Source organism: Conger conger, chromosome 4 (genome assembly GCF_963514075.1).
Source record: "Conger conger chromosome 4, fConCon1.1, whole genome shotgun sequence".
Lineage (NCBI taxonomy): Eukaryota > Metazoa > Chordata > Actinopteri > Anguilliformes > Congridae > Conger > Conger conger.
In genome coordinates, this window is record NC_083763.1 from 19,388,726 (window position 1) to 19,409,375 (window position 20,650).

General features: G+C 39.7%; 1 protein-coding gene across 4 annotated transcripts; it reads left to right on the top strand.

Annotated features, from left to right (window-relative positions):
* Nucleotides 1–72: 72 nt before the first annotated feature.
* Nucleotides 73–14,801, top strand: il12rb2 (interleukin 12 receptor, beta 2a). Of its 4 annotated transcripts, XM_061238794.1 has the most exons (17): nt 73–293; nt 613–801; nt 1,658–1,921; nt 2,311–2,425; nt 2,639–2,811; nt 3,252–3,394; nt 4,100–4,241; nt 5,278–5,357; nt 6,518–6,722; nt 6,967–7,167; nt 7,253–7,357; nt 8,451–8,603; nt 9,173–9,313; nt 10,308–10,413; nt 11,772–11,856; nt 14,253–14,327; nt 14,427–14,801. In XM_061238794.1, exons 2-17 carry the CDS (start codon nt 717–719, stop codon nt 14,736–14,738), a joined length of 2,385 nt encoding a protein of 794 aa, XP_061094778.1. In that variant the 5' UTR covers nt 73–293; nt 613–716; the 3' UTR covers nt 14,739–14,801. The 4 variants fall into 4 exon arrangements, with proteins under 4 accessions (XP_061094778.1, XP_061094776.1, XP_061094774.1 ...); XM_061238792.1 differs by having other exon boundaries at nt 583–801; nt 14,253–14,801; XM_061238790.1 differs by having other exon boundaries at nt 14,253–14,801.
* Nucleotides 14,802–20,650: the final 5,849 nt, after the last annotated feature.

Here is a 20,650-nt window from a genome sequence, read left to right on the forward strand (position 1 = left end):
ATAGTGTGTATGTCTTGTGGTCCTGGTATAAAAAGTTCCCCTGAGGGGAGGGGGGGGGAGGGAGAACTGAAAATGAATTACATAGCCTACCCAAATGTCAACTGCAGCGACTCACTTCCACTTGCAAACGCTGAGTATGCGCTCTTGTAGCCAAGCCATACGATTTGAGGGATTACGAAGACTGGTTAAAAATAGCTTCGTGTCAATGTATATGTCAGTTTAAAACAATTAATTCTCTCAACAATGAAGAAAGGAAAACAGTAGTGTAGTGTATAGTGTATTGGATAAGCGTGGTAAGTAGCATATTACATTTGAGTCAAATGATTTGACTTACATGTGAATGCTTAAATTGAGCATTTTTCCACACCTACAGCAATCTTAAATTAACTCATAATATAAAACGATATATGTCGTTAACTCTTGATGGTTGCTTTACGAGAATCATGTGTACCTGTTAAGTCAAATAAGATTGACGTAAGTATTACGGCGGAAAAGTATTTGTCGTTTCATTATGGTACGCCACACGTGTTTGGAAAATGTTTGTCTTTACAGCTTTGTAATGTTTGAAAGTATTTTTCCAAGGTGCACACTGGAGAGGTTTCTGCGTTTCAGATACCGTATTTCAATAAAAATGGCAGCGGCAAGGACCAACCTAACGCGACAGTGAGGACGACAGAAGTAATCATTTCGCCAAATATCGACAACGTACAGATTAAATGGTCGGATCAATGTCTTCCCCATGTGCGGCTTTGCCAGTTTTTACATTGATGATTCTGCTGTGTGGCGAACCAGCAGCAGCAGGTAAATCATAATGGATCACACTCAAAGAATGTTTTGCTCAAACTAATCGTATTTTGGAAGGCAGAATACCATGTCCACTAAGGGTTCGCATATGAGATCAAATGATAAAATTCAAATGATCTGAATGATAAACAATGAAACAACCAGTGTTAAATAAACTTACAGAGTAGTCAACATATGGCCCCTATTAGGACTCATATGTACTCTAGAATTAATACTGGTCATTTTACTGTGTATATTGGAATGGAATATGATTCCATTCTTCTGGTTCTCCATGATAACTTGTCTTGGTCAATTAGTTCGTTTTGAATATGTGTTTTGTTTCTCTGTTTACCACGGCATTTAAGCACTCAACATATTTACATTGTAATATGCTTATAGTGTACCCTCCTTTTGACCAAAAAGGAAAAAAATGAATTTAATCAATTTTGGAATAAGGCTATAACATAACAAAATGTGGAAAAAGTGAAGCGCTGTGAATACTTTCCGGATGCACTATATATATATATATATATATATATATATATATATATATATATTATGTATATGTATGTATATAATGTATATGTATATGTATGTATATAATGTACACACACAGTCTTATGCATTTATTGTTCATATACTGTATATTGTATCTTAATAGTGTTACTACCATATAATTGCATGTTAGATATTGTTCCCAATACCAAATTTTATTCAATTGGCCTTTCATTATATAATTTTGCTAACTCATGATGTATTTTCTTATGCATGGATTATGTAGTGCATACATAATGAATGACATTGGCAATTTTGGTATTGTAATTATTTCAATAGACTTGATAAAATTGTGGCCCTTTCCATTTTTTATTTGTAGCAAAGAAATGGTGTACTGCATCTTCAGAAATTGGTGCATTTGTCCAGTTGGGTTCAAGTTTTCGCATGTACTGCACCAGTGAATACCCTTGCCCTGGAAAGAAATCAATTCACATCAATCTGGAAGAGGTCAATTCTCATATCCACAATGATACAACATCATCTGTCACTGTTACAAATATCAGAGAGAATAAAACCTTCACCTGCAAGTGTACAACCTCTTCTAAAGATTCAGGAATCTGTGGATATGACATCTATCCTGGATGTAAGTATGCCATTTAACACATCGGTCTACTCTGTTATGCTTGGACAAAAAGATATTGCAATGTGTAAAAATTTGTACACATTCCACTGGGGTTCAACTATTCCTGCTTAAAACAAGTAAAAAAACTAAAAAAAACAATCAGAGATTGCTTTTAGGTTTGACCATACTACAACATTGGCTTAGTTTATCAAGTGTGAATTTAGCAAGGGGATTGTGAACACCAGATTGGGTCTTTCACTGCAGGTTTGAAGAGCTACATTGCTCACATGAAATTTTGCAAAACCTTCTTTGTGACCTGCAATGTATCAACATGTATCTCAGTTCTGTTTGGTCTCTTGGAATGACCTTTAAAATACATTTGCTGAAAATGGTTTGCATTTGCCTTATAGACCCACCGCAGGCACCTGAGAACTTGACATGTATTCAAAAAGGGGAATCTGGAAGTATAACATGCTCGTGGAAAAAGGGAAGGGAGACCCACCTCTGGCCAACATCACAGTTATGGTAAGTATAACTGGAAAGTGTGTGTTCAGTGTTCCAGGATCATCACTTTCCCTTTTGTTGGTATAATGTCCTGGTGTTTCACCAAATGCCAGTTACACTACAGTGCTAGTGCTCCTTGTAACAGGTGTTCAAGTGTGTATGAGCACCTGCTCATTTTGGTTTTACCGTAATTTTGATAATTATGGATTATGTGACTTGCTTTTTTTTTTTTAGGGTGAAAACGGTAGCTCCGAATGGCACCGCAGTGGTCATCTCCAAACTTGGATCTGGCTCTGTGACATTTCCGGTCTTTAAATCCCAGACTTTCTACTCTGTGTGGGTCACAGAGACAAACAAGCTGGGCTCTGCAGTCTCCGAAAGCCTGAATTTTTCACTCAATGACATAGGTAGGCTTAAGGGGATAAAAACTATTGGAGGAATGTTCTTTCATAAATATTCGGTTAGCTGATATGTATCTGGCTTACCATATATTGCTGCGGTATAAATACATTTCAGATAAGTAAAATTTGTCATACTGTATCCCTGGAATGTGGATAACCATGCAAGACCTGAGAGAATCAGTCCAGCATAAGCATGGTACTGAGATGTAGATGTAGTCATGTCAGGGATGGTCATGTCAGACCCTAGACCTTCTTTAGACCAAATTTAAGTCGGTTTTGTATCTGAACATTCCGATGCTACTGCTTTCTCAATGCAATCATCAATTGTACTGTGGAGATATTTCGGGTCACAATGTGTTCTACATGACGTTTGCTACACATATAGTATATTAAATCAGAAATTTTGTTCAGATCACTTAAACCCCTTTGTCCTTTACGGTGTACAGTCAAGCCCCTGCCCCCAGACATAAATGGAGTGAATTGCTCCTCTCGACACTGTATCCTCCATTGGGACAGCGGACAGAACCCACTACGCATGCAAGTCCAGTACCGCACTGACCAAGGAAGCTGGACTACTCCCCTCTTCATTGTAAGCACCAGCATTAAAGCAGGAAATGACTGGGGGGGAAACATTAGGTTATTTTCTACTGTATTGTTTAGCCCTTTTAGTTTTCTTAACACAGTAAAGGAACACTCTCCTAATGTGTTATTGTTTAATTTTTGAATGTACCAAAAGCAATGAGGACTGCTGACATATACTGTATAAACCTACACAAAGTTTGGTTGCAGTGCTGTGATTGTTAGCTTAGATTTGTCAGCCTAGCGTTGATCTCTGCTTCTTTTGGACAGATTCTAAGCTTAAAGTATCTGCTCATGGCGTTCCCTCGCACACAGCATTGACCCAGTACTTCAATGCATATGTCGCAATAATGCCCCCTGTCAACAAACAGGGGGAATTTGTTGACCTTTGATCAGCAGATAATGCATTTGATCTTACTGAATGGCTAGTAGACTCCCTTTTTGCAATGATTAGATGCAGAAGCTGAAGTTAGTGGTTGTGATCTGTCTCAGAAAGGATCATGAGACCTCACGTAAAAGGTTAGATCTTTAACCACAAGACCTCCGGCATGATTCAGAAACAAAATGATTAAGATCAGAAATGTTTTCAAATTGCATACCATGCTTTTTTTCATTCATATGCCCTCCAAGTGGCATTAATGCGCATACCCTTCAGTAAATCTGCTTGTAATTGGTTTGATGTGATATTGTTGAAGAAGAGAATGTTTGTGTCCAGCAGGCAAATGCAAACCAGACCTGGGTCATGCAGGACCTAGAACCATTGACGATGTATGAAATGCGAGCCAGGTGCAAGCTCATGCCAGGGAGAGGTCTATGGAGTGAGTGGAGCACTGTCCAGAGCAGAACTGACGAGGAAGGTGACTTCATACTGCCTCTTATAGGATTCAAGATGTGTCACATAAAAAAAAAAACATGAGGTAGAAAGGCCTATGAGTAGAACAACCTTAAATGCCTCACCTTGAATAGATTAATAATTTGCAAAATCAGTAGATTACAGTGTTTGTGTTTCCATGATACATCACCATGCTTATGTCAAGCTTAAACAAAGCGGGAAGAATGCTAGGAAAATACTGAATTTTAAAACGTACATAAACTTGATTGTTCATGGTCTGTGTGTGTGTGTGTGTGTGTATGTGTATGTATGTGCTTGTGTGTTCATTGAAGCAGAATTTGTAGTCTGGCTTAAAGAATCCATAGAGTCTGAAGTAATCAAGTTTGCCTTTTAAAGTGACTGAAATCACAGTTTGAAGAACATGTGACCTCAGTGCTAGCTAGTCTCCTTGACAAACATATGCATTGTTGGCTACATTGCTGTCTTGTTTTGCCTTATATTTGTAGAGAAGCACATTTTCAAACCTCTGTGTGGGCAGAGTGACCACATACGCTAGCAGTGTCAAGAGGCAACACTCAGTAGATGTGCCTTTAACCGAAAACATTATTTCACAATAGTTTCTTTGTAGAGTTTCCATCTGTTTAATTTTACTGCACGGTATTGTTTTTAAAATGTTTTATTAATGTGCCATTTTAGCAGTGCAGTATAGTATAAGCAGTGACATGCTTTGGAAAGCAGGAATGAAATAGTGGCTTTAGTTCATGGTTAAGTGAAAGGTCATTTGTGTCTGTTATTTGACGCAGACAGCTTTAATTTCCAGGAATATTAGTCACGACTGAGACTACATTCTCGTTTCAGTTGAGCAGTCAAGTGAGTTACAATCTGCAAACAGACAATATTAAAACAACACATTCTCCTATCAGTTTTATTCTTTGTGGTTCATTGAAAGATTCTACTGCACACTGAAATAACATGCAAATATCAAAAAAGACAGATCATTTGGAAATGGGTGTGGTGATTTAAGAGTCTGCTTGTCATATTAACACCTTGTTCTGTTGCAGTTCCGCTTAAGAAGCTGGACATATGGTACACTGAAGAGTCCCCCCAGTCCCAAAACACAGATCTCACTGTGCTCTGGAAGGCAAGTATTTCCATCTGTGTTGTCTGTGCAGGACGTATTATACCATAATTTTATTTTCTGACTGGTACCAATTACTTTTAGTGAGACCAAAGGCCAGGAATGGCTTTCATGGTGAGAACATACAATTAGAGCAGTAGCCCTCACTCCTGGAGAGCCGTAGGGTGTGCTGGATTTTGTTGTTACTCCGCACTGATCAATGAAAGTAGTTCATTAAAATGTCACCCCACCTCACCTGGTTTCTTGGGTCTGAATTGGTTGCTGCTATTAAGGCAAAAACAAAAACCAACAGATCCTGCAGCTGAGCAAGGACCACCGATTTGGAGTATACAGACGAATGCGTTGCATGCCAGTCACAAACGTCAAGGAAAATGTTGTAATTGCTTTGTAAAAGTTGTAATTCCTGTGGAAAATTCACCTTTGAAGAATAGAATTCCACAATTGTTACTCATAACCCAACATCAATCAACAAATCATAGTTTCATGCCGTGGATCGGTTGCTCTGTTAGTCCACGCTACCTATAGGCTGCACCACTTCTGAAGTGATGACTCAGGACTGCTAGATAGAGGTGTTATTACCTTCTCACAACGTATGTGTTAGAATGAAACTAAAGCTAGATAATGTAGATAGGCAGTTTCCGTTTACAATAAAGTGGTGCCAGATTTCGAAGAAGCACAAAAAAATGCCAAAACAGGCGTCTCCCAAAAGGGATTTTGTAATGCATAAATGCAGGACCTAGGGGTGCTACAGCACATTCGTCTTGTGTCAATGGCAGTGTAGAATATTGTGCTGCAGTTATCAATGTACAGTTTGTCATCAACTAATGGATGATGCTAACACATGAAAAAGTTGGAAATTTACATTTTGTAATGGTATCTGTGTCTTGGTTTCAAGCACCCCCCCCCCCCCCACACACCAACACTGCTCCGCTTCGTCGGTTCCGATTTCATGCCAAAGAATTGCAATTGAAATGTTATATTATGATGTGGAAAATGATCATGGTTGTTTGTTGTTTCTGTTGCTGTTGATGTTAACAAGGCCACATGATTGATTAATTAAAAGTTAAAAATTAAAAACATTTGCCAATGTAAAGAGTATATAATGTAAATGTAATATTTCTGCTATGAAGATTGGATAGTAACAGGTGTTTTAAAATTTGCAGGAGCCGAGTAAATCTGAGGCAGGAGGAAGGATTCTTGGATACAGCCTAGAGGTTCACGATCTAAAGCAGGGAGGCACCACATTGTACAACACCAACAGCAGTGCTGGCTGTTCAATCGCCTGCACTCGCTGTAACGTCACACTCTTTACCTACAACTCCAAGGGCCACTCGCCACCTGTTCACATAACCCTACCTCTTCAGACAGGTAAAGGCCAAATCTGACTTCATTGTATGTATTGATTAGTTATATTTTGTATGAAGTCTGTTACATAATAATTACTGTAGCACAAATTGGACACTGCTCAGATTGGGAAGAATGTAATGCACACTCTGTAACTGCAAACAAGTCACTTTGTTTTGTTTCTGGCTGTATTGACAATAGCCCTGATAATATCAGTTGCAGTAGAAACTGTGCAACTCCCCTGCTGTTCTCTCCTGTCTCTCCTCAGACCAGTCTGAAGTTGCCCCTCTGAAAGTGCGGTGCATGCCTCATAGTAACAGCAGTAACAGCATCGCCATCTCCTGGCAGAAACCTGCCACTGCACGGCCTGTGCGCGAGTACCTAGTGGAGTGGCACCCAGCTAGAAACAGGAAGCAGGGGCTCAGGTGGAAAAGGATAAATCATGACCAGCTCCACACTGTCATCACAAGTAGGCAGGCTGTGTACATGTTATCATAATGTGTCTGATGGACGAAGAGCCATTGTGAAATGAATGCTCCTATCCTCTTCCACAGAGGACATACGTCCAGGTGACTGCTATAAAGGAGCCGTCTACGCACTGTATGACAACATAATCGCTGGAAAGGCCAGTTTTTTGGATGCGTTCTCATTGGAATCAGGTTAGAGTTGAGTCACATGTACTGCAGTATGTTCTATAATGATATGCAGTGGCAAAGTATGTGAACTTTCTCTTGGAATTTCAATTTTTTTGGCATTAATTGGTCATTAAATGTGATCTGATCTTCATCTAAGTCACAAGTATAGACAAGCACAATGTACTGAAGCTAATAACACACAAACAATCTGTCATGTCTTTGTTGAACACACCCATTACACATGGACAGTACTGGTGGAAAAAGTAAGTGAACCCTTGGATTTAATAACCAGTCGAACTGCCTTTGGCAACAATAACCTCAAATAAGTCTTTCCGGTAGCTGCGGATCAGACCTGCACAACGTACAGGAGGAATTTTGGACCATTCCTCCTTACAAAACTGCTTCAGCTCAGCCATATTCTTAGGATGTCTGGTGTGAACAGCTCTGGAGGTCATTCCACAGCATCTCTATAAGGTTTGGGCTCTGACTGGGCCATTCCAAAAAAATCTTTTTTTAAACCCATTCTGTAGTGTATTAACTTCAATGTTTAGTCATTGTACTGCTGCATCACCCAACTTCTACTGAGTTTCAGCTGGAGAACAGCCACCCTGACATTATCCAGTAGAATACCTTGATAAACTTGGTTAGTAATTTTCCACTTGATCATGGCAAGCTGTCCAGGCCCTGAGGTAGCAAAGCAGCCACAAAGCAAGATGCTCCGTCCACAATATATTTTAACACAAATTTGTACATAAATGCAGGTCATTTCTAAAGGGTCCGCTTACTTTTTCTGGGCACTGTAATATGCCACTCTGATAGCGGCTGCATGGACACGCATGTGAATATGTGTGAATGCGTTGTGTGTGTGTGTGTGTTTGTGTGGTGGGGGTAATTTTGTGTAAATGCTTATATATAATTTTGTCTGTAATTCCATGTAACTGGTGGGTGTGCATGTGATCTGCAGTGCTTTCTGGAATAATGGGTTATAATATGATATGGTACTGGCTAGTTTGCGCACGTATATATATATGTGTGTGGGGGGCATCTATATTTCTATATGAATAAATGAATATAGAAATAATAATATGAATTTTATTGGTTTGTGTATACTGTCTAGCTCCTACACAGGGCCCTTCTCCCTCTGTGACTGTGGGAGATGGCAGAGTGACTGTGACTTGGACAGAAATCCCACTGGAACAGCGGGGAGGTTGCCTGAAGAGATATACAATCTACCTAGAACGGGCAATGGACAGGACCGTTCGAAAGTACGGTAAGGAAGCAGTTTTTTAAAGCTCAAAATGATGATATGTTCAAATACAGTACAAGGTTGCTATTTCCACTGTTGCTTTTCTTAGTATTTAGCACTGCCTGGGTGTAATGAGTGCTAGATGATTTGCTTCTGTGGAATAAGGACTGTGGAAACTCCTTACCAAGCATTTGAAATTTGAGTTTGTCAGATCTGACCTCCCAATCCCACATGTGTTTTCTTTCCTGTTGGACAATACTGGCAATACTTGTTGCTAACCATTAAAATAAAGTATAATAAGAATAATAAAGTGACATATTTTATATAGAGCAGGGGTGTCAAACTGAATTCCCAGGAGGCCACATTGTCTGCAGGTTTTTGTGGTTTCCTTTCAATCAGCTGCCAATTAAGGCCTTGAGAACAAGGCGTGTGGATACTTTAACCAATCAATGACTCGAATGAACCACGGGTGCCCAGAACACCCCAAAAACCAGCAGACACTACAGCCCTCCAGGACTGAAGTTTGACACCTGTGAGATCGAGCAATGCAATGAACCACTAATAATGGAGGTTGTGCCTGGTTCCTGTTCCAGGTCCAATAGACCCTTCTTTGACAAGTTACAGTGCTCTCAGTGGCCTGCACCCTGGAGAAAAGTACAACTTGTCAATGACAGGGAGCACAACTGCAGGAGAGGGACACCGGGGAAGGACCTGCATCTTCTTCTTCCCGCGCCGTAGGTTTACTTATCTTCTTGTTTCTCTGAAAAATTCTGCAATGATGTTTTCAGTTTTTATAATATTTACACTCACCGAGCACTTAACTAGGAACATTTTTACTTTATTACACCTACAGTGGTGTGCAGTGACGATTATACACCACCACGTTTGTCTAAAAGGGGTCCTAATATATTACTTATTTAAAAAATTAGGGTGAAAATGTATTGAACAATACATAGGCAATGAGAACAAAAAAATAATTCCCACAATTACATTTACTTATTTTTGTCTACATGAACCAATAATACATTAAATAAATACTTATTATATAGAATAGTATTTGGTTTCTAATTTATCTTCATTGTGTTAAGTGTATAATCATCACTGCACACTACTGTACTTTCATGCGATTATCTAATCAGCCAATTGTGTGGCAGCGGTGCAATGCATATGGGCAGATATGGGTCAGGAGCTTCAGTTAATGTTCACATAAACGGATCAAATCAGAATGGGGAAAAAATGTGATCTAAGTGACTTTGACTGTGGAATGATTGTTGGTGGCAGACAGGGTGGTATGAGTAATCTCAGAAACTGCTGATCCCATGGGTTTTCATGCACACTAGTCTCTAGAGTTTGCAAGGAATGGTGCAAAAACTTAAATAAAATCCAGTGAGCAACGGTTATGCAGACAGAAATACCTTGTTAATGAGGCTAGCCTGGTCATAGCTGACAGGAAGGTGACATAAATAACCACACATTACAACAGTGGTATGCAGAAAAGCATCTCTGAACACACAACGCATCATAACTCGAAGTGGATAGGCTACAGGAGTAGAAGTCTAAAAAGTAAGTCTAATAAATACCTAATAAAGTGTTCAGTGAGTGTATACACATTATACTGTTCATTACTAGCAGTACAAGGTACAAGTCTCAAGTGGTAAATTGCTTTGCTATGGAAAGCTTTCAATTTACCAATTATTCTTTTTTTTTTTTTTTTCTTTTTTTTTTTAGAGGAAGACCAGCAGGTGCTTTCTGTCATCATGTTTGCCAGTTGCACCTTCTTTTTGTGTTTGCTCCTGGTCATAAGTTTGTGGCAGATCTCATCAGTACAGCAAAGGTAATGAACAGAGTTGCCGCTATATACACTATATACTAAGAAAAAAGTACACACACACAAAATACAGAAGCTCCATGTTATCTGCGAGTAGTTTCCCTTGCAACAAGACCTGGGTACACTTACTGGAACAGAGGACAACAAATGCTTTGGGCTAAAGGAGATTACTTTTGAGGTTTGGGTGTATCAATTACAGAATATCCAGGCTGAAAGTTCACCCAAAAGTGAAATGAAAGCATGTTCCCACTAGAACACTATCCATCCAGATTGTTTCTCTGAGATATGACACATTTTCTTTGATTTTGAGACTGCTTAAGATGCAGTTCACCATGATATAATGAACCTCCATGGGCCACTCATTTTCTGATAATCAATACGCCGAACATTTCCATTCAAAGTACTCAACAGCAATGTCTCTTTCCAAATATAATGCCACAGTTACTCGCCAACAGAGCTGAAGAATGCACATTTTAATAAAAAAAAATGTATTCTACTGCTGAACCTCACCAACTGCATCCAGGCAAATGAAAGTTTTTGCCAAAGCACACCACTATTCTGGGACAAAGTGTTCTTCTTTATAATTCGACATGGCAAGCTAAAGGAGTTCCTATATTGTCTTGGCACACTTCCGCTAACTAAAGATCACAGCTGGCTAACGGGTACATGCAAGCCAAGTGCAGCAGCCTAATGTAAACAAAGACACTTACCCCAGAATCCAGGTGTGCTTCACTGATGGCGAGTCCTGACAGTGGAAGAAATAGTTATTGATTAAAATGTGCATTTTTGAGGTCTGCTGATGTTTGCAAGTAATTGTGACATTATATTTGGACAAAATAGACTTTGCTGTGGAGTTTTTCGAATGCACTGATTACCAAAAAACAAGCGGTCCATAGAGGTCCGTTATGTCACGGAGAACTGCGTCTAAAGGAGTCACAAAATCTCAAAAAGATTTGTCACATGTCAGCTTTAAACTGGAAGACTGTACTGTCATGAAATAGTACCTGTCAAGGGAATGGCATGTCTCTCTATTTCCACTGATGTTAATATCCAAACCCTAGCAGGTGAGCACCATGTATTAGTACATATCTCACCTTTTAAGGGAGAACCATCAGCTGATATCATTTCACAACAAGAAGATTTAAGTCCACTTCCCAGCCAAGAGAAAGAAGCTCACAGTAAAAAAAGCATGACTTCTCTGTCACCAATCAGGCTTACAGTGTATGTGCTGCCTTCAAGTTCAGATTGAATGCTTTGTCCACTGTACTGGAGCATATGTGACCTGAACAACTGAGATTACCAGTACAATGATGCTTTACTTTATTTTGAAACGGAATTTCTGATTGCAGTTTTTATTTCTCCAGAGTTTCAAAGTGCTGCTTCTGCATAATGCCTGACATTCCAGATCCTGCCAACAGCAAATGGGCAAAGGAGTGTGCAGCAATCAAGGTACACAGACCTGCACACAAGGAATCACCATGTTCATTTCTGTCAGATGAGTGCCTCCCTGTCCTCAATGCATTAAACACTGTATGGGGGTTAGGCTTTAGATAGACCATTTACTTTCTCATAATGTAACTGAAAACAGCACATTTTAACATGCACACCTTTGGCTCTACAATTTATATCGTTGCCTGCAGAAATTAAGACAATGGCAGGCCTGATAGCCTCTGACAGTCAGCTAGCTGTAAGGCAGGAATTCATATTTTTCCATAAAATAAAACATTTTCTCCTGGCAGTTCATGCACTTGGCTTGGCAACTAGGCTTGTTTTAAAGACATAAGTTACCATTAAAATGTGTTGTTCATATACACACGTGGAAAAGATTGTTGGTACCCCTCTGTTAATGAAAGAAAAACCCACAATAGTCACTGAAATAACTTGAAACTGACAAAAGTAATAATAAATAAAAATTACTGAAAATTAACCAATGAAAATCAGACATTGCTTTTGAATTGTGGTTCAACAGAATCATTTTAAAAAACAAACTAATGAAACAGGCCTGTTCAAAAATGATGGTACCCCTAGAAAAGATTGAAAATAATTTGACTATAGGGACATGTTAAACTAAGGTGTGTCCTTTAATTAGCATCACAGGTGTCTTCAAACTTGTAATCAGTCAGTCTGCCTATTTAAAGGGTGACAAGTAGTCACTGTGCTGTTTGGTGACATGGTGTGTACCATACTGAACATGGACCACAGAAAGCGAAGGAGAGGGTTGTCAGAGGAGATTAGAAAGAAAATTATAGACAAGCATGTAAGGTAAAGGCTATAAGACCATCTCCAAGCAGCTTGATGTTCCTGTGACTACATTTGCACATATTATTCAGAAGTTTAAGGTCCACGGGACTGTAGCCAACCTCCCTGGACGTGGTCGCAAGAGGAAAATTGATGACAAATTGAAGCGATGGATAATACGAATGGTAACCAAAGAGCCCAGAACAACCTCCAAAGAAATTAAAGGTGAACTCCAAGGTCAAGGTACATCAGTGTCAGATCGCACCATCTGTCGTTGTTTGAGCCAAAGTGGACTTCATGGGAGATGACCAAGGAGGACACCACTGTTGAAAGCAAATCATAAAAAAGCGAGACTGGAATTTGCCAAAATGCATATTGACAAGCCACAAAGTTTCTGAGAGAATCTCCTTTGGACAGATGAGACAAAACTGGAGCTTTTTGGCAAGGCACATCAACTCTATGTTCACAGAAGCAAAAATGAAGCATACCAAGAAAAGAACACTGTCCCTACTGTGAAACATGGAGGAGGCTCGGTTATGTTCTGGGGCTGCTTTGCTGCATCTGGCACAGGGTGTCTTGAATCTGTGCAGGGTACAATGAAATCTCAAGACTATCAAGGCATTCTGGAGAGAAATGTGCTGCCTAGTGTCAGAAAGCTTGGTCTCAGTCGCAGGTCATGGGTCTTCCAACAGGATAATGACCCAAAACACACAGCTAAAAACACCCAAGAATGGCTAAGAGCAAAACATTGGACTATTCTGAAGTGGCCTTCTATGAGCCCTGATCAGCCCATTGAACATCTGTGGAAGGAGCTGAAACATGCCATTTGGAGAAGGCACCCTTCAAACCTGAGACAACTGGAGCAGTTTGCTCACGAGGAGTGGGCCAAAATACCTGTTGACAGGTGCAGAAGTCTCATTGACAGTTACAGAAATCGTTTGATTGCAGTGATTGCCTCAAAAGGGTGTGCAACAAAATATTAAGTTAAGGGTACCATCATTTTTGTCCAGGCCTGTTTCATTAGTTTGTTTTTTAAACTGATTCTGTTGAACCACAATTCAAAAGCAATGTCTGATTTTCATTGGTTAATTTTCAGTAAATGTTTATTTATTATTACTTACAGACACTGACCAATCATAAATCAAATGGTTCTCCCGAATTGAAACAAAACAGATGCTGGTCTGTAGGTTAAGTGAAACAAAACAGGCATGTGCTTATAAAGACTTGCACAACTTTTATTTTGTAAGTGTGCTTTGAAGCAGCAGATGACATCAATGGACGATTTCTGATATTTGTATTGGATGGCCCAGACAGAAAATGCTCTATTTGCATCCATGCAGTATTGATGGTGATGTCAAACAGCTGCTGCAGATATTTTAACTTCATTAAACTTCATATACTATATTTAAAAAAATAATGACACTGGTGTAAACAAAGGGAAAAATGCTTTCGCATTGTTATTTCTCAGGAAACAGGAAATGGTTTGGGCGGGAATTCCCGGGAACCCATTTCCCAGTGGTAAACTGCCGTGTGGGTTTCCTTGCATCTTAAAACAGCCGTGGTGGTAGATTAATGGGATGTTTTTTTTTCTCACTCCTCTTTTTTAGGGACAATTGATGCTGGAATACCAGTTGAGCCTGGATGACTCCATTGAAAGTGAGGAGGAGCCTCATACCATGGAGGTACAGGAATTTTCGATGCCTTGGGATTTAGTTAACCCGGAGCTCAGCAGTACGTCCCCCCCGGTTGGGGGCACCACTGATCTGTGCCTCCTGCTCCAGCCCAACCACAGCCCTTTGCAGGCCCCACCCCTGTATGAAGGCCAGCTGACCTTCTCTTACATCAAGAGCTTATCCCATGAATCGAGCAGCTCAGAGCAGACTCAGGAGACCAAGAGCACCGATGTGACTGTGGACTACATCTCTCCCCAAGGCCTGCTGGCTGACGGCAGCGAGGTGGAGGCAGAGGAAGACTGTCTGGGAGACCTGAACTTTTTCCCATATCGCCCGAGCCCCTTCCTAGAGCCTATGTTTCCATGCGGGGGAAAATTGACTTTGGATGCAGTGAAGATAGACTGTAGTTTCCTGGAGTAAATGTAAACCTATTCACCATGCCCACAAACAGGTTTTTTCACACTGGGACAGGGTAACAAGTGCCAGAGTAAACGGACCCAGCCACAAACTTTGTAAAGGCAATCTGGTGGAGGGGGAAATTTATTTTGTCGGGCTGGGACGGTTTTTTCCTCTTTTCATGATGGTAACAGGATATACCGTTTGAAAGTGCTAAAACTCACAGTTTCATCTGTATAAGCTATTATGTCATTGCTTTAGTTCCTTATTTTGGAACATGTGGGTGGCAAAACAAGCGTGTGGGGACCTCGCCTTCTCTGTATTTTGGGAACCAACTACAAGAAATAAGGTAATGTCAGTGTCCATTGTTTACTTAGAATTTCTCTGGAGGAATTATCATTGTCGGTTTCACCGTTGCATACTTCTTCAAAAGTACTTGCACATAGGAATACTATTATCTACGTCTTGTATAGGCTTTCTGGAACACGATGAGCCCACGTATGAGCTTCTCGGACCAATAACGGTAATGCAGTTGCATTGCACGTATAGGCGTTATCCCCATTGGTGTGTAAGAAAATAAAGTATATCTTCTGCTCACCATAGAAATGGCTGCAGGTATGGGATTGAAGTGATGACTAGGAAACATTTTACTAATAAAATGATGTTTCCAACTGTGTATAGTTTGTTTGGCTTGCATAAAAAAAACATACATTGTTTCGCCGACATAGCAATATAGGCATATTTTACACCTAATAAGACCCATAATATCATTTAGTTTCCATGTGTCCTTTTTGGAAAACTGCCTCGACATAGCTTAGAGAATTATTATATTATTTCATGATACTGTCATCAAATCTGAAAGGGGACTTGTCCAGTGTTGTGGCTGTGGCTCCATTGTGTTTCTGGACTCAACAGTCAGTCACAATAATCTGTATCCACTCAAAAACAAAAAATCTGTTTGTGTTTGAGCTTCTGTAACTTTGTTTTAATAATATTTAGAGTAACTCTTGTAAAACAATTCCCTAAGGGTTACCTTTCCAAAGAGACCAGAATTATGCATGTAGTCAAAATGGTTTGAGAATAGTAACCATTTTATTTTGGGTATGTCATTTTCAAGCTTGTGTTAAGAAAAGGGGTGATACTTAAGGGGTTAATAACAAATCAGAACATGTTGCTTACATGATCAGTATTCAAGAGTGGATCACACAGAAAGCAATTATATAGTTGGAAGAAAAGAACTTCAACTCGCTGCATTATTTTCCAGTTGCAAATACTAGGATACCAGCTGCAGCAGCTATACAAATACACTATTCGCACTATTCAACTAATAATTTATTCAATAATCCTCTCTACTTGATAATTCCAGTGGGAAATTATTTCATGCATCTTTCCCTTAAAGGCTGAAGTAGTGCAGTCCATTTCTGTTTAAAATGTATTCGTACGGATTCATTATTTACTCCCATTTCAACTCTTGAACTCTTGGATCCCTTAAATTATGAAGCAGATTTAACACCTGGTGGTGATGTATTGCATGTGTAATGGTAATTTTCTTAATTGATTCTTAATTGACAATGTGTGTTAACATAAAGACAATCACGTGATTGTCTTTCTCAGTCTTTCTCAGTCTCTCTCCCAGCTTTGACCTTAATGTCTCTGCTTCTCCTAGAAGGGGGTAGCTAGCTCTGCTTCTCCTAGGAGGGGGTAGCTAGCACATTCTAGTCTTACAGCAAGGTCAACAAAGGGTAATCAGAAGACAAAAAAAAAAAGTACTGAACTGTATGCATGTCTTACTACGTCTAATTCAAATCAGAAAGCCGGTAATCTTTCTCACGTTCTGTTATTTCTTTGCAAATAAATATGAAAGTTAAACTCAAGTATAGCTATCGTTGTTTTTACTGGGTTCTGTTTCATCAGACGATGCTCACCTGTGACCTGTTAAAAATTGCATTTTTCCCTAACAGTTTGGTGACGAGGATGGGATCGCTAACTTGGTTCTTCCCGAAACAGAACAGTCTTGGAGTCTGTGACGCGGACAGACAGAGTACGTCTAAGCCATTGTCCTTTCCCATAGCTATCGCCTATGGGAAAGGACAATGGTATCTGGTCCAGTTCTGAGACGTTTTTGTGTGGGGTAACCAATATGCGATCCTAAAAAAAAAAGAACACTCAGGTGAGGCCATAGTAAATCACTAAAAGGTACCTCGTTTGACTTGGGGCCAATCGGCCCATCACTCAGGGAGTGATTCAAACATGAGAGCCGGTATGCTCTTACTAACACTCTGGGGACTGGGTCCCAAGTGCTGAGTGTGTTGAAGAGTGATTAGTAGTAATACGAACACTCTGGGACTGACAATACTTTTATATTTACAAGCCCAGCCCGTTTTCCCTAGAAACAATTTGGTCCACAGGTCCCTCTCCTCACAAGGAATAAATTTGCCTTGGGGACCGATAAAGTCTGCCTTGTTGGATTTTCCACTATTTTTACTTTTTTAGAAACACTTAAAATGCTTCTGCTACAAAAGTGTACCAATTTCGATGAAATTTGGTATTTTATCTCAGCATTTATACAGGTATTGTTTATGGTTATGTAAAAAAAATGGCTAAATGACAATCCAATGAATTTGCAATGGCTTATCAAATAAATGATAAACTGTTTGACATAAAATTATGAAACTTAGTATGTGCAATAAGTTACATCAAGACTCCAGCCGTAAAGCTGTAGCCCAATCTAAGCACATGACAGTGGTATATTGATTAAAATATTTTAAAATCAGTTCCCTTGCAGAGATTTCAAACATGCTACAATGAGGAAAACTCTCATTGGGAACATGGATTCGTTTTTAATGGGTCGCTGCCTGGAATTGGCCACCAATTTGTATTATTTTTACTCATTACTATTCATTACTATTCCTTTTCTGAGTTGTTCCTTAACCACTTGGCTGATTCTTATGAAACTCTGCATTTTGATAGAGGGTGTCACAAAACAAAACCGTACCAAATCTGGAGGCCTTTGGCCACTTGGTGGCTCTATAATAGTAATTGAACTATTATAACTCCTGTCATGAACATGGAACATGTTTTAGTCTAAACTAGTCTGTTTGACCTAGACTTCAAAACAATGTCCGTAATGTCCCTCCTCGTAAAAAATTTGCTTCAAGAAACCCTAAGACCATTATCCACCATTTTGAATTGTATGAAAACAAAAATGCTATTCCTCCAAAAATGGACCAATTTGCATGGAATGTATGCATTGTTGTGTTAATCCAAATATGATTATTTAAAAAATCACTGCTGTATCAGACCCCTAAATTGTTCGCAAATCTCAGTTGATTATATTATTATAGTTGTATATGTATATGTAAAGCAGTGGTTCCCAAACTCGGTCCTGGAACCCTATTCTGGCTTTCGTTCTAATTACAATTTAAATTCCAGAATTTTAACAAGATGTATTTTTTAAAATTAGAGGTTCATCATGTTTAGAGGGATTATTTACCATCTTAAACCTATTGATTACACAAAGAATAAAAGTTTCATTCACATTGTGCTACATTGCGAACTGACAAATTATCTATTAAATAAAATCCATTTTAAGATTGACGTGAATCAGTGGGCTCCTAATTGGTGAAAGTGTGGACACCTGGCAAATCATAATGAGCCAAACAAGCATTGTGGTTTTTGATCTGTTCAGCCATTATCAGGGGGGTTTTCTTTACCATAGAATATTGTCTGGTCATCGTTAAAGGCCCGGACACACCAAACCGACAAAGATCGCCTCGCGTCGATACGCGTCGTTAATGTTGGCTGTGCCGAACACAGCGCAACGACCGTCCGCCGACGGCCGAGTTGCACGTACGTTCTGCGCCTGCATGAGAGGTAATAACTCTCCACACCAGCAGGTGGCGGTAGTCTGTATTTGTCTTTCAAAAAATGGAAACCGGAAGACCGGGGAATGCGTTTGCATCGCGTTGGATCCAAAAGCAGCCATTGTCTCGCTCACAACAAACAGTTTGCAGCAATTTCCTTGTTCTCTTGCTATTTAGTAATACTAATCGAAAATTATGTCTGGTAGTGATAGTAACTTTGGAACGGCTTGCTTTCGTCGCTTCCGTTTCTCTTCTCGTGCACTGATTCGCTAGCTGGCCAGCCAATCAGAGAGCTCTCTCTCATCGACGGCTCCGGGGGCTCCGACGCCGATTCAACATGTTGTGTGGGACACACCGGAAAGACTCGACAGACAGGGAGCCACCGACGTCCGGCGGCCGACCGTCGGTTTGGTGTGTCCGGGCCTTAACAGCAGTCTTCTTCGGTCGACTGGGTCTTTTGGCATCATTGAGTTCACAAGTTTTTTTTCTTGTTCATAATGAACCAAAGTGTTGAGGTGGGCATGCCCAGGTTTCTTGCAATGTTCCTAACTGATTGATTTTCACATCTGAGCCTTATGATGGCCAGTTTAATTTGCATCAACACTGCCGTCTTCCTCATGTTGTCACACCCCAACAACAATGTCCAAAGGCAAAATCTAGAGTCAAGACTAGACATCAACAGCTCTCTTTTGCATTCACACGACAAATGAATACACCTGCCAAACTAAACACACCTGTGAAGCAAATTCAACAAATACTTGTAGTACCTTAAAATGGGAGAACCATGTACAAAAGGTGCCGTCATTTCTAAACGTTGCATCTGATATGGATAACAAAACCCTTAAATTAAAGCGGAGTCAGCAGCTCAACCTCGTCCTATCCTCACACTCAAATATGCAAGAGTACAGAAACAAAATAAAATGTCTTACAATACGAAGCACTTTTACTCATGTCCTGCTCCAGACAATGTTGGTGTCATTAGACCCAAAGTGTAATTATTCTCTACTTAAAAGAAAAGCTAGAAAAGCCCCAGTCATTGACTGCAATGTCATTTGAGAAATGCACTTACAATGTCAAACGCCTCAAATCTAAAATCACATTTAAAAAAGCAGCAGATATCCAAATATTTCATATTTCCGCAAATTAAACACTTGCCTTACAACCTTCTGGGTTTCCTCCCACAAAATACTAAGCTTAAGTCTACAATCATTCTGATGGCCATTTTCAGAGTATCCCACCTTTATTTTTTTAAGCAACTTAGTGAAGTCCGTACATGTTAGTGTGTCATCTGGAAATTACCATATATTCTGCAACCCATAATTAGAATCTTAAAATTAAGACAACTTTTCTGCAAATGTGGAATGGCATTTTCAATGAGGTTCCAAGTTAAGCTCAACCATGTTAAGCATTCAATTCCCTGGGTTTATCAGATGGCTTCCTTCCAGGGATTCAGCCTCTTAATGTGTATAAACTGTTGTCATTCAAACTCATATCTAAATGGTAGCTCCCAGCTTAGTCAACTTTGTACCCACATAAAATGGCATACTGGTTTGAGTGAAATGAAACACTTGACATCTCCCTTGCAAATGTAAGTGACACATGTACCTTGAATGTCCCCTTAAGAGTTCTCGGGTAAGGTGTACTCAAATGATAGTACACACACATCCCAAAAAAGCCTGTGCCCCAAGTCCCCAGCAATGAAAGTCACAAGGCAGTAAAATGGAACCATGAACTACAACCCATGAGGGCCTTGACCTAACCTTTGTTTAACATGCCATTGCCAGAAGAAAAAAAGAAGAAGCATATGGCACCTGAGTATTTTGTATATATGCCACACGGCACAGGAAGCAAAATAACTATTTTCAGTTTAAGGTGTTATCAGGTTAGTTTTACCACCAAAAATCGTAGATGAACATATATCATGGTACATCATCTTAAGTTTAGAATTGTTATGGTAAAGATATATTCTCCATGAACCTGCCGGAAGTTAAAAAGGTTCAACTGTACTTTGTTCAAACCACGAATGAAATGGCAATCATTACACACTAGTCACCGCCTTTGGCAGAACACAAG

What these genes read in the sequence shown, in the direction of transcription:
- il12rb2 (XM_061238792.1), top strand. Translation starts at nt 717, where the DNA reads ATGGTCGGATCAATGTCTTCCCCATGTGCGGCTTTGCCAGTTTTTACA. An exon ending in GGACTACTCCCCTCTTCATT is followed by an intron (nt 3,395 to 4,099) that starts GTAAGCACCAGC and finishes GTTTGTGTCCAG; the next exon opens with CAGGCAAATGCAAACCAGAC. An exon ending in TGCGTTCTCATTGGAATCAG is followed by an intron (nt 7,358 to 8,450) that starts GTTAGAGTTGAG and finishes TATACTGTCTAG; the next exon opens with CTCCTACACAGGGCCCTTCT.